Source organism: Drosophila miranda, unplaced genomic scaffold (assembly GCF_003369915.1).
Source record: "Drosophila miranda strain MSH22 unplaced genomic scaffold, D.miranda_PacBio2.1 Contig_AX4_pilon, whole genome shotgun sequence".
NCBI lineage: Eukaryota > Metazoa > Arthropoda > Insecta > Diptera > Drosophilidae > Drosophila > Drosophila miranda.
In genome coordinates this window covers 133372-148191 of record NW_022881684.1, presented here as the reverse complement: position 1 = coordinate 148191, position 14820 = coordinate 133372, and the positions used below count along the sequence as shown (strand labels likewise).

At 47.8% G+C, this 14820-nt stretch overlaps 1 protein-coding gene across 1 annotated transcript; it reads right to left on the bottom strand.

Annotated features, from left to right (window-relative positions):
* Positions 1 to 11455: 11455 nt before the first annotated feature.
* On the bottom strand, positions 11456 to 11912 carry LOC117195317 (inner centromere protein-like). Its single transcript, XM_033399906.1, has 2 exons — positions 11761 to 11912; positions 11456 to 11697 (listed from the first exon to the last, which is right to left on the bottom strand). Exons 1-2 carry the CDS (start codon positions 11837 to 11839, stop codon positions 11504 to 11506), a joined length of 273 nt encoding a protein of 90 aa, XP_033255797.1. The 5' UTR covers positions 11840 to 11912; the 3' UTR covers positions 11456 to 11503.
* Positions 11913 to 14820: the final 2908 nt, after the last annotated feature.

Below are 14820 nucleotides of genomic sequence, written 5' to 3'. Positions count from 1 at the left end.
ATATTGTGGATGCAACAGATATTCGTCCTTTGTGTGGGCGGAAGGGGGTGGGGCGAAATTTTATGATACACGTTTTATAGTAAGATCTAACAGGAGTGCGGATACCAAATTTGGTCACTCTAGCTTTAATAGTCTCTTAGATTTTTGAATATCCCCGGATTTTCGTCCTTTGTGGTGGCGGAAGGGGGTGTGGCGAAATTTTGAAACAAACTCGTCTCGGTCCGATATATTAGGAGTGTGGTTATCAAATTTGGTTGCTCTAGCTTTTGTAGTCTCTAGGCGCTAATGTTTTACTCTAAGCAAAGCCGCCTATGCTACGTGTGTGTTAGAGAGAGACAGGGCGAGAAAAAATGAAATTGTTTTCTTGATGCTGGCTATAATAATAATACGATCCAATTCAGATTCCGCAGTCTTAAAGATATGGTCATTCTCTACAATTCTACGTTTTTGGTTTTCTCATATCTTTAAAATTGTGGATGCCACAGATTTTCGTCCTTTGTGGGGGCGGAAGTGGGCGGGGCGAAGTTTTGAAATATTTTTGTAGTAGTGACATATCACAGAAGTCCGGATCCAAAACATCGTTGCTCTAGCTCTTATAGTCTTTGAGCACTAGGCGCTGAAGGGGACGGACAGACGGACAGACGAACGGACGGACGGACGGACAGACGGACAGACAGACAGGGCTCAATCGACTCGGCTATTGATGCTGATCAAGAATATATATACTTTATGGGGTCGGAAACGATTCCTTCTGGACGTTACACACATCCACTTTTACCACAAATCTAATATACCCCAATACTCATTTTGAGTATCGGGTATAAAAAGGTTTGCTATACCATTATCCGTATTAGCGCTCAAGCTGCCCAAGTTCATAACGGAAGGAAGAGAGCTCGTTGACCTTTTGGACTTTATAAAATGCCAAAAAGACCTGGGATTGACTTAAAGTTCCCTCTCAACGTCGGCAATATATTGGTTATACAAAAATTTACCTAAAAAAGCAAACTCCCTCTTATGTTGCACATACCTTGCCCAATCTACAGGGTCCCGGGTCTTACCAAATCGTTTAAAGTACTTATTACGAAAATTCTTATATTTCATAAGACCCTTCGTATACCACGGCAGTCTATAGGAGCTGTTCGGGCCAGCCGCTGAAGAATAACCGCAACTTTAACATTATTATTGTATGAGCAGAGAGAGCCGCCTATGTTGTAAAACGTTGACGTTCTGCAGAGCTGCTGCGCTCTCCCGCTAAAGGGGCTCTCTGCCGCCGCCACTTCGGCAACTACTTTGATCTGCTGCCGCCACTTCGGCAATCACTTTGATCTAACGCCGTCGTCTATAGTTTAGTTCTATGCTAACCCTCTGCGCATTGGTAGCATATCGATCTCGCATAAAGTTTATCTGGCAATAGCAAGCAATCGGCTTCCGCTAAGCCACCAAGATTAAATACGAATTATAAAGTTTAACCCAAAATCTCTTTTCATTTTTGAAACACATAGGTGCCAAAAAAGCTTGGCATCTCAAACATTGGTGACCCCGACGTGATATAAAACCATTGCTTAATCGCGTTCCGTTTAAACACTTATTATTTATACAATATTTTGTTGTTGGGTAGTTTAACTACCAACAAATACATTTGGGTGCACGTTGAAAAACAGTTTAAAGTGCAAATTCAGTGAGAGGGCGGCTGAAATATTTATAGACAAATTCCGGTACTTTAAGCGTCGAATCTCTCATTCTCTGCGCAGCTGCAGCCGCGGTTCTTGACTTTTCGTGTCTTGCATTCTCGCTCTCGTGTCTATACATCGTCGCTTAAGCGGTATTTCATTTTCCGTTGTTGTGTCGAATTGCACAACGGTTAACATGGACAACGATCCGAATACAGGCGCGGGCGGAAATATTGTGGTGGCTGATTCCAGACTGAGTCTGTATAAGCGTAAAAGTCAGTCATTATATGATCGATTGCACAGGCTTGGCGAATCCTTCGCGGGGAATAAAATCGATAAGCTGACCGCCGCGGAAGTCGAGGTGCGCCTTGATATGTTGGCAGAAATTCGAGAGGAATTTAATAAGGCCCATAATGAGTTGGAGGCTCTTGATCAAAACGAGATTGGGAGTGAGCTGCGCGAAATCTTCGATACTCTTTTCATATCGTTGAAAGCTGAGTTGCTGGCTGCTGTTGAAGTAAGCCAGTCACACGCCGCTGCCCATTCTACGACTCTGCCAAGCCATTCCGGACATAGTACCATCATCATGGCTCACAAGCAGCGACTTCCTGAGCTGAAGGTGCCTAAATTTTCTGGTGGATACGTCGAGTTCTCGGATTTTATGGCAATGTTCAAATCGGTGATTGAAGCGGATGCGGATCTCAGTGACATCGAGAAATTCCAGCACCTTCGCTCTTGCCTCGCTGATGCGGCTTTGGATTCGGTTCGATCGTTAGAGCTCTCCAGTGCCAATTATCGTACGACTCTGGATATACTTAATAAACGCTTTAATAACAAAAGACTTGTTTTCCAGGCACACATCAAAAAGATTCTTCGAATTCTTGCAGCAACGCTGCCAGAAAATGGAGCGGTTGGAATATGCTACAGCGACACACGCTAGTAGCGATCAGGTGGGAAAAAACCATTCCTATACGCAGGTTAAGAAAACGTTTGTAGCTTCCAACTCTTCCGCCGACCCGTCTGTATGCGTCTTTTGCCACTCAGCGGGCCATGGAATATACTCGTGCAAGATATTCGGAAATCTCTCACCGTTGCTGCGCCACAAAGAAGTGAAGAAGCTTTCCCTATGCTTCAATTGCCTAAAGCCGGGGCACCGGACCCGCGCATGCAATAGTGGAAAATGTCGAGTATGCGGCGGTAGGCATCATAGTTTGTTGCACTTCGATAGTATACAGCCCACAACACAAGGCTGCCCAGGTATTACTCCTCCCGATCTGGCCGTTCAACCGGACACTCTTTCCGTTGCTCAAAATTCTCCTAGCAGCTCGTCTCTTCCTTCGTCTACCTCTCTTGCTGCCCAAGGTCTTCACTCTGATGTCGTGCTTCTGGCTACAGCCGTAATTCTCGTAAAGAATCGGTCTGGCGTTTTAGTTCCTTGTCGTGCCATCTTAGATTCAGGATCGCAGCTGCATCTCGTCACATCCAGGTTCGCCCAGCAGCTTCAGCTTAGGAGAACTCAATCGTCTGCACTTGTGTCTGGGCTGGGCGATACCAGCGTTTCTACTGAGGGATCCACCATAAGCATTTGTATGCATTCTCGCACCTCTGCTTACACAACTACACTTACTGCTCTCATCGCCCCCACGATTACCGATTCTCAACCAAGTATGACAGTAAATGTATCCGATTGGCGTATTCCATCTAACATTCAGCTCGATGATCCTGCATTTTTCAATCCTCAAAGGGTTGATCTTCTCATTGGTGCGAGCGTTTTTTATGATCTCCTCTGCGTAGGGCAAATCAAACTCACCGATGGACTGCCTCTTCTGCAGAAGACCCGGCTTGGGTGGATCGTATCTGGCGGTGGACAGAAGGTATCAAGCTCGGCGCTTCTGGCTACGCACAATTGTCCAGATTCGATAGCTGAGATGGAAGCAAGGTTGGATAAAACTCTTCGTATGTTTTGGGAAGTCGAGAATTGTGTGGAGGCTGGTTTGAATACCAAAGAAGAAGACGATTGTGAAGCACATTTCGTAAGCCACCTTTCACGGTTGCCATCCGGGGAGTATGCAGTTCGTCTGCCGCTAAATAACAATACTGATCGTTTAGGAGAATCTTATGCTCAGGCTTATCGACGGTTCATCAGTCTGGAGCGAAAACTGGAGCGTAATCCTACACTCAAGGAGCGGTATTCCGCCTTTATGAGGGAGTACATTGATTTGCATCATATGCACCAAGTCAACCCTGATTCCTGTAGTCTCTGCAAATATTTCTTGCCTCATCACTGTGTCCTAAAGGAGGACAGTACGACGACAAAACTCCGTGTCGTTTTCGACGGATCCGCAGCTACATCAACTGGATATTCTCTAAATGATGTGATGATGACAGGCCCTGTTATTCAGCCTGCACTGTTTAACATATTGATTCGCTTTCGAACATATCCAGTCGCTCTCACTGGGGACATTTGTAAAATGTACCGCTGCGTACGAGTGTCTCCACCCGACAATTTGTATCAGTGCATCCTATGGCGAGATTCCATCGAGTTCGAGGTTCAAGTCTACACATTAGACACCGTCACATACGGGACGAGGGCTGCATCATTTTTAGCGGTCCGCGCAATGCACCAGCTGGCCATCGACGAGGGTGAGTCCTACCCTCTTGGCTCAGCTGCTCTGCGGCAGGAGTTTTACGTGGATGACCTTATTTCGGGCGGTAATTCGGTCGCACAGGTCATGGACAAGATGCACCAAACATCAGCTTTACTGTCCCGAGGTCATTTTTGACTTAGGAAATGGTGCTCCAGTCACCAGGAAGTACTTGAGGGAACCCCTGAAGATGACATAGAGAAGTTCCTAAAGTTTAATGATGGAAGCGACATTGCCAAAACTCTCGGCTTAGCGTGGGACCCTGCTTCGGATCAGCTGCTTTTTGCCTTGTCCGCACTGGACACAAACTCAAAGCCATCAAAGCGGTCGGTTTTATCTACGATTGCGCGGTTCTACGACCCTCTTAGATTGATAAATCCAGTCATTGTCAGGTGCAAAATCTTCCTTCAGCAGCTTTGGAGAGAAAATTTGGATTGGGATGAAAGCCTACCCTCAGCGTTGCATTCAACTTGGATGGACTTGAGAAATAGTTTGGCAAGCATTTCTCGGATCTCATTTCCTCGCTTGGTTCTTCGTTCTAGTGTGGCTACAGAAGTTCACGGATTCTGTGATGCCAGCTTGAAAGCATATGGCGCTTGCGTGTATGTCGTGTCCAGGGAAGCCCAGTCTTTGAGCCACGTTTTGTGCTCAAAGTCGCGAGTGGCGCCGCTAAAGACTATATCGATTCCTAAGCTGGAATTAAGTGGAGCCCATTTACTTGCGAAAATCATGCAGAATGTAAAGGACATGGGAATCTTTACAGATCGGTTCTATTGCTGGTCGGATTCGTCAACAGCATTATCTTGGATTAGGGACGAGCCAGCTAAATTTCAAGTTTTCGTGGCAAATCGAGTGGCATCAATTCAGGAGTTGACGGCAGCCATGGAATGGCGCTATGTTCCCACATCGTTAAATCCTGCTGATATTCTCTCGAGAGGCTCGCTTCCCAACCATCTTATCCAGTCAGAGCTATGGTTTCACGGCCCATCCTTTTTGCTAGGCTCCAAGGATAAGTGGCCTGTATCTCCATCTAACAACATAGCAACTTTGGAGCTTCGCAAGAGAGGATTGCTAATCACGTCTCCACATGCCGATCTCACGTCCGGATACAAATTTGCGAATTCATTCTTTCGCATGCAGCGCACATTCGCCTACATGCATAAATTTATACATCGTCTTAGGCATCCAGGACTCACCGTTTCTGATATTCGGCAAGGAACGCATCTTCTAATTCGACACATTCAGCTGGCAAATTTGTGGATGGACATAAAGGAGATTCGGCGCAATGGTCAAGTCATGAAATCCAGTTCTATTAGTTCGCTCAACCCGTTCATCGATCATTCTGGACTACTTAGAGTTGGAGGTCGTCTTGGCAACTCATCGCTAGGATTTGACGCTCAGCACCCGCTCATTCTGCCAAAGGGACATTCCATTACCTTTGCGCTGATAAGATATTATCATGAAAGAAACCTCCATGCCGGACCTCGCGCCTTGCTATCCAAAATTCGGCTGGAATATTGGCCCATTGGAGGTGTTAAGGCAGTGTCAAGAGTCGTCAGCAGATGTGTGAGATGCTTCAGGACTAGGCCGCGCATGGTCGAACACATCATGGGAGACCTACCTAAGGAACGTTTGGAAGGATCTCGAGCTTTTGAAGTCACTGGAGTAGATTACTGTGGACCTTTTTTCTACCGATCAGAAATCCGCACGAGGCCTCCGATCAAGTGCTACATTAGCGTATTCATCTGTTTCACTTCTAAGGCTATACACATGGAGCTCATAAAGGATTTGACCACCGCATCGTTTCTAGGCGCACTAAAGCGTTTTACTTCCACTCGAGGAAGGCCAAGTCAAATTTGGTCGGACAATGCGACAAACTTCGTTGGGGCCAAGAACGAGCTTCTGGAGCTAAAGAAGCTTTGTCTGAGCGAACCGCATATGAAGGAGGTCCACGAATCCTGCTTGGCTGACTCGATCGACTGGCGTTTCATCCCACCTCGCTCTCCGCATTTTGGCGGGTTGTGGGAAGCGGCCGTGAAGACCGCAAAATATCACCTGTACCGCTCAGTTGGCCCATCTGTGCTTAGCTTCGACGAGCTGCGCACTCTGATCTGTCAGATCACTGCAATTGTTAACTCTCGCCCTTTGCTCTCGCTTTCAGAAAATCCTGATGATTTAGACGTTTTGACTCCTGCTCATCTGCTTTTAGGCGGCCCCCATGAGCAAATCCTCGAGCCTGACCTAACGAAGCTGAACTACAATCGTCTGGATGGCTGGCAACGGGTCACCCAACTACAGCAAATATTTTGGAGCCGTTGGCGCGAAGAGTATCTCACTCTTTTGCAAGAGCGCGCGAAGTGGCTTACCCCCGCGCAAAACATCTGCAAGAACGACCTCGTTCTGGTGAAGGACGAAAATCTTCCTCCAATGCGTTGGCCACTGGCTAGAGTGGTCGATGTCGTTTTGGGCAAGGACGGAGTGTGTCGCGTCGCTGACCTGAAGACATCCTCAGGAAACATCAGGAGGGCCGTCACTCGGCTATGTTTGCTGCCCCTTAAGGAATCTGTTGAGAGACTAGCTCCCAACGGGGGGAGTATGTTCGGGCCAGCCGCTGAAGAATAACCGTAACTTTAACATTATTATTGTATGAGCAGAGAGAGCCGCCTATGTTGTAAAACGTTGACGTTCTGCAGAGCTGCTGCGCTCTCCCGCTAAAGGGGCTCTCTGCCGCCGCCACTTCGGCAACTACTTTGATCTGCTGCCGCCACTTCGGCAATCACTTTGATCTAACGCCGTCATCTATAGTTTAGTTCTATGCTAACCCCTCTGCGCATTGGTTGCATATCGATCTCGCATAAAGTTTATCTGGCAATAGCAAGCAATCGGCTTCCGCTAAGCCACCAAGATTAAATACGAATTATAAAGTTTAACCCAAAATCTCTTTTCATTTTTGAAACACATAGGTGCCAAAAAAGCATGGCATCTCAAACAGGAGCCATGCACCCTTTTGGAAGCATTGTTACCAATAATACGACGGACCGTATGCAGGGAAACATTATAGGACGTGTCTACACTAGGATGCGAGAGAACAGAAGCCCAATTAACATTTAACATATTATCCCTAATAGCATCATTTTGAATTTACCGAAATTTTGTCTGGCGTCATTCGAGTCTGTGCGGTGGCATTCTGCTTTAGTAAACACATTTCTCATCCTAAATTATCTTTACAACGGGAAAACCTTGAAGGAACTTATTTGCAATATAAAGTAGGTGTTTTTTTGGCCGCACATCAATCAGAATCAACTTGTTTTGTGCTTTGAGGCATGAGTCAAATCAAGCACACAAAATTTTCATTGTGCAATTTGTGCCAACACGAGAGGCGTCACTTATCTGTGCGGAGGCATTTTCCTTGAGCAACACATTGTGCAATCGAAATCCTGCACACATCACATAAATTCCTTCCATTCGCGAATACAAGACCCATTCCTATTGGCTATGGTTGACCCAACCTCCATCAAGGGAGAGATCCTTGAGATGACTGGCGAGCATGTGGAGCAGCTCCATTCAATGTGGTCCCTCATGTTCGAGCCGAAGACATGCGAGGACTTTCTGCACAAACTCAAGGCGCACGCGGATAATTTCTATACGGATCTGCTGACCGAGTCGCGGGAGAAGCAGGCGGCCATCCTGGATGACATAGCCGCACTCCGAGCCGAGGCCAGCGACCTCACCCGACTCCTCCATGAGACGGTGGACATTGGTCAGAGGCCCGACGATGTGCCACTGATCATATGGCAGCTGAAGCTGGACAAAAGCATTGAGCATCTGCGCGAGGAGCTCTCGAAACGTCGGGCGGAGATCGGGGAGCTGCTGCTCCAGCAGGAGCAGCTCTGCGAAGAGCTGGGCGCACTGCCGCTCCCTCTACTGGCGGACCCGCTGCCCCTGCCCGATGAGATGGACGGCTTTCGCGACCATCTCGACAACCTGCGCTCTCAGCGCGCAGTGCGCCAGACGGAGCTGGACCAGCTGCGCAAGGCCATCAAGCATGACATGAAGATGCTCGAGCTGATGCCCCAGACCGATGCAGAGGATCGCCTACTGAACGATCTGAGCCACAATCTAACACCAGAGACACTAGAGCGGCTGCGGCAGATGCGCAACAGTTATGCCGAGCAGATCCAGGAGCTGCGCTCCAAAATCCATGACATGCGCGAGAAGATCTACGTGCTGTATGATCGCCTCCAGGAGACGGACGAGAGCGCCATGCGACGAGTGCGCGAGTGCACCGAGAATACGCAGCGCACCTATGACATCCTCCATTCGGAGCTGCAGCGCTGCCAGGCACTGCGCAGCCAGAACCCCAAGACGTTCATCGAGCAGCTGCGCGTCGAGATAGGCAAGTGGTGGGATCTAACGCTCAAGAGCCAGCAGGAGCGCAAGCGTTTCTCCAACTACTACAATAAGTATTACGAAGACCTGTTGGAGCTGCACGAGCTGGAGCTGGATGATCTGAAGAGCTTCTACACGTGCAACAAGGAGATTTTCGATCTGTACGAGAGCCGTGCAGAACTTTGGTCCCGCATGCAGGCTCTAGAGGCAAAGGCCAACGAGCCGAATCGTTTCAAAAATCGTGGCGGCCAGCTCCTTAAAGAGGAAAAGGAACGCAAGGCCATCTCGAAGCTGCCCAAGATTGAGCAGCAGATCACTGAACTGGTGCACGCCTATGAGGTGCAATCGCATGGCCCCTTTCTGGTTTATGGCGAGAACATACTGGAGCTGATGGCTGGCGAATGGGAGAACTATCGGCAGGCCAAGCAGAGCTCGGCCCGCAAGAAGGCCCCGCCCACCACGAGGACGGGCAGCAGCAGCAAATTGATGATGCCACCGCCGACTGCCGGTTCAACGGCCCCTCGCACGCCCCGAACTTTGAAGAACATGTCCTCAATGTCGACCTCGACAATGTCGTTGCGCAAGACCCCAACAATCCAGCTGATCACTCCCAATATGACCAAGAGCACTGGGAATCTGCACAAGCGACTAAATCCATCAGCAGCCGCCAGCTCTTCGGGGTATCGGCTGGCCAACAGCCAGCTGAAGGCGTCCAAGTCGCCACTAAAGCGGGTCCGCGTCCTGGACAACACATTGCGTCGCAGCGGGGGATTGGGCAGACGCAGCCTTGGCACACGCTCGAAAAAGAAGCCACGCACAAAATCAGCGGTGCCGGATACAAGATCGCCCAGCGATTCCGAGTATATGACCCATGAGACCACTGAAAATGACCGCGAAGCCGGGATCTCCTATGACGAATTTGTGCCCACGAGTCGCTCCTCAGTGCTGCCCGTCGGCGGGGCTCAGCATCAGCGCAATCGCGTGGCTGTGCCACGAATTCGCCATGTCGTCGTAAACCACAATTCGGTGGCGTCGGCCGCCAACACACCGTCAAAGCAGGCGGTCAATCAGGAGGAGAGGCCTCGATTTGGCAATCAATTTGTAGGCCGTCTAACCCGGGAATTGTAGTGACCAATATCGGTGCGTGAGTGAACGGTATAGGTATAAAAACACAAACCCGGTGATTTAATGTAACTCTTTTTTATTAGCTGCGCGTCCGTCTCTCACAATCGCCATTTACAAAGTGCACTCACTCTCTTCTCGATGTTTCTTATCCGATATCTCACTATTGGTATTTCCCACCGAGTGTATCGATGGTGCGGTAAATACCAATGCGCGCTGTATGCTATTTTAAATACTAGTTGAATGCCTCACTAATTATTACCTTGCTACAAATTGAAGCTCCCGTCGCCACGTGAAAGTCGCATGTGGCCGAATCCACGATGAGATTATCTATCGAAATTACTACTAAAATGTACCTATATTTTTGGAATTTGGAATTTTTATTTGCGTTTTATGTTTGATTTTATTTTATGTACCTTTATCTGTTTATCTCTGTTTCATTTATTTTCGATGTTGGCCCAATAAAAATTAAATTATCTTCAAGAAGGACAACCGAACCACACAAGCATTCAGGCTTACACTAGAAAAGAAGCATTCATAATATGGTTCCGCCCAGGGCGAATAAAAATGGAAATTGACTAAGAATTCCAACGGCATATGATGCATGTCACATTCCGCGATGGGGAGTTTGCAACATGTAACATGGCAATCTATATCCGAACTAACAAAAATTAAGTCTAAAATCTTATTTAGCCTATTAAAAACATTATTTACTTGGGATAAGCCCATACTAAAACAGTCATCTAGGAAAAGAATCTCGTTCGGCAAATGTACATTACTAGGTATCATAGCCGACGATTGCGGATCGCCGGACCATACCAACGAACCCAAATTGAATTGAGCACGCCGGCGGCTTTAATAGTTCTTAAGCAGTTGGGTATTAGTGTCAGAGGGAATCAAGTGGAATGGAAGTGGTATCGTGCGGTATCTTGCATTACTTTTCGCAAATACATTTATTTAATTTAAACTTCATTTATATTTCCATAGAACAAAACAGAAAGAACGAGGGGGAACGTTGTGAGTTGCTGCGGAGACCGCAACTCTACAGTTATACCCGATACTAGGTCAGTATGGCTCTCCTCCGGCAGACGCCGCTAACATTAAACGACACGACAAGGGGTGCGTGCGAGAGAGACAGAAAATCAGTCTGAGCGTGACGTCGGGTGCTGCGTAGCCAGTGCAAATTGATTTGTTCCTTTTGGCTATAAAAATGATCTGATCTGATCCAGATTCAGCAATCTGATATATATGATCATTATCTATGATTCTGCGTTTTTAGTTTTCTCGTATGGTCGAAATTGTGGATGCCACAGATTATCGCCCTTTGTGGGGGCGGAAGTGGGCGGGTCAAAGCTTTGAAATATTCTTGTAGCAGTGACATATCACAGAAGTCTGGATCCAAAACATCGTTGCTCTCGCTCTTATAGTCTTTGAGCACTAGGCGCTGAAGGGGACGGACGGACGGACAGACGGACAGACGGACAGACAGACATGGCTCAATCGACTCGGCTATTGATGCTGATCAAGAATATATATACTTTATGGGGTCGGAAACGATTCCTTTTGGACGTTACACACATCCACTTTTACCACAAATCTAATATACCCCAATACTCATTTTGAGTATCGGGTATAAAAACAGGGGATTATTTTATATACATACGTGTTTGTGTATAACTAGTATTTTGGGAGCTCCGAGTAGCGTGGGGGCGTGGACCAGAGCACGCTGGAGTTGCGCTTCAGCTGGCTGGGATCGATGTTGGGGAAAATCAGTTTCAGGTCCGGAGTGGTGGGGGCCACCGAGAAGAAGCTGTCGATGACATCGGTGGGACAGTGGCTCTGCATGGCAATCGCTTCGCCGCGTACATGGCCTGAAAATGGGTCACAAAATTTTAGATTAGATCAGACACTGGCTAAAGAAAACGCTAACTTACTGCGACTCCAGGTGGGTGCTGGCGGACGCTTGTGGGTGACCTTGCCCTCGTCATCGGTGGCTCGTGCAGCATGTCCCATGTGTATTTTGTCTTCGGCGGCGGTGGCAGAATCTTCTTCTTGGCCCCGGTCAACTGTACCAGCTTCTTAGTCAGTATGGCTCTCCTCTGGCAGACGCCGCTATTTAAACACATATTTAGAATAGTGATCGAGGACGATAAAGATGCCTATATGTCCACTTCTTGAACGGGGATATGGCTCCAGGAAATCTACATATAATTTCTGGAAGAAACGTTGTGACTCGGGCGCAATTCCAATCTTCGGTCTCTGGATTGTATTGGGGGCCTTGGTAGTCTTGCAGACATCACAAGCCTGGATATACATCTTCACATCGGCAACCAAACCAGGCCAGTAATAATACCGCCGTATCCTTTCTAGGGTTTTGTGAATGCCTCCATGGGAAGCCAGTGGATTGTCGTGCGCGTTACGCAAAACGTCAACCACTAACCCTTGAGGAATCCAGAGTTTCCAAATGAACACATCATGTAGCACCTCTCCTGTTGCGTGATCTGACCTACGATACAACAAGTTATCTAAAATTTTGAGATCTGGCAACTTATCAATATTGGCCCTAACCCTTTCTACGATCTCCACGTAATCTTCTGCCTTGAATTCTGGCGATTCCAAATCCACCAACAACCCATTGCTCGCGTCTAGAGTCGCCACTTCCTCCTCATTTACGCGAGAAAGAGCATCCGGAACCACATTAAGCCTGCCGCTACGATGCTCGATTTTAAACGAGAAACTCTGCAGCTTTAATGCCCATCGGGCTAGACGTGAGTGTAAGTCAGTTTGTGACATGAGCCACTTTAAAGAGGCGTGATCAATGATTACAGTAAATTCATGCCCCTCGATATAAGCTCTGAACCTATTTAAGCAAACTATTGCGGCCAGACATTCTTGTTCGGTGACCGAATAATTCTTTTGGGCTTTGTTGAGTCTTTTCGATACAAACGCAATCGGATATTCGTCCCCCTCCGGCGTCTTCTGCACCAGCACTCCCCCAACGCCTGTCTTGCTAGCGTCGCAGTGAACATAGAATGGTTTGCTAAAATCAGGACTACGCAAAACTGTCGCTGAGCAAAGCATCTCCTTCAACTTTTCAAAAGCCTCCTGACCCTCTGGAGTCATTGAAAATTTCTGTCTGGGCTTGAGCAAGTCCGTGAGAGGCGCGGCTACCGATGCGAAGTTGCTTATAAACTTCCTGTACCAGCCTACCATACCTAGGAAGCGACGCAGAGACTTTAGGGATTTTGGCAAAGGAAAATCGGACATGGCCGAAATCTTATCCGGATCTGTACGAATCACCCCTTCGCCTACTATATGCCTCAAATACCGCACTGACTTCATGCAAAACTTGCTTTTCTCCACATTCAGCGTTAACCCTGCCGCTTTTATGTAACTTGCCACTTCACTCAACACCCTCCGATGTGACTCAAAACTGTCCGACACAATCAAAAGGTCGTCCAGGTACACAAAAACTTCATTTCTTAAACTGGCCGGAATTACCTTGTCCATCAACCTTGTCATGGTCTGCGAAGCATTAGTGAGACCAAAAGGCATTACCTTATACTGGTAGAGAGGTTTCCCCGGAACCGTGAACGCTGTTTTATCGCGTGAGCTCGGCTCTAAGGGAACTTGCCAATAGGCATCCTTAAGATCCAGGCTCGAAATAAACAACGCCTTAGGAAGACGTCCTAGAATCCCATCAATTTGTGGTAACGGATACGCGTCTTTTTTGGTCACCGCGTTAACTTTCCTACTATCTAAACATAGCCTCACCTTTCCTGGCTTCTGCACCAATACTACCGGTGATGACCACGCACTATCGGATTCCTCTATCACCCCTAAGCTGAGCATCCGATCTATCTCCGCATATAACAATTTCTCTACCGCAGGAGATACAGGGAAGTGTCTCTGCTTCACGGCTTTTGCATCACCTACATCAATTGAATGCGAAAGCAGAGCCGTCTTTCCTAGACCGGAAACGGAAAACGAAGGAAATAAATTGATGGTCGCTTGCAACTGGTCCATTTCCCCTCGGCTGAGGTTCTGCGGTTCATGAACTATCTCTGCCAGCGACATGCTGGGTGGTAATAAATCGAAACTTGACCAAAAGTCGATCCCTAAATACAAGTCCTGGCTGAGCGATGGAATAATGTGCAGCTCAAGGTCCTTCACTGCACCCTTATACTGCACCGGTGTCCGCAGTCGTCCCACTACCTCTTGCCTCCGTCCATCCGCAGTGGAAGCATTTACAACTCCTCTCTTAAAAGGAATTCGGCTTTGGATTACGCGTTCTGCTAACTTTCCGCCTATAACACTCATAGCTGCACCGGTGTCCAATAGACCAAGGACCGTTTGATCCAACAGGCGAACTTCCGCATATGGACGCTTGTCCTTCTGCTTGTAACGAATGCAATTTATCGCTTTCGCCGCCTGCCGGAACGCTCTCATCCTTCTTGCACTCCTTGTGAGGGACTTATTACTGGGTTGGTCGTTGGTGAAAAGCGAATGGGATCTGGCATGGACTAGTTGTGGCCAGACTAAAGCTTGGTGTATGTCGGATTCTGATTTCTCAGACGGAAGCTGGGCGGTAGTTTTAAATATCCCTACTGGGATTTCGCCTCTGCACTCGACTGCTTGCGCTGAACACTGACCGGCTGGCGAGGCTGGGTGTTCACTTTGCCGTTTTTTTGGCATTTGCTACACGACGGCTTATATTTATTAGGTGCTCCGCACCCAAAGCAAAAAATTTTCCTTTTGCTATCGCAATCGTGGTAGCGATGCCCCTCCTTTCGGCAGGTTCAGCAAATCAGTGCCATGGCTGCCACCTCGTCCTCTTCTTCTACATCCGAGAATTCGGAGGCCTCCTCTAATTGGGCTTCCTCTACCAATTCCGCAACCTGTTTCCGGAAAGGAATCAATTTCTGGTACCCATGACTCCGCCTAACGTCGTCGAGAAAACCCTCCCTTCTACGACAGACTTCTCTCAAACGTTC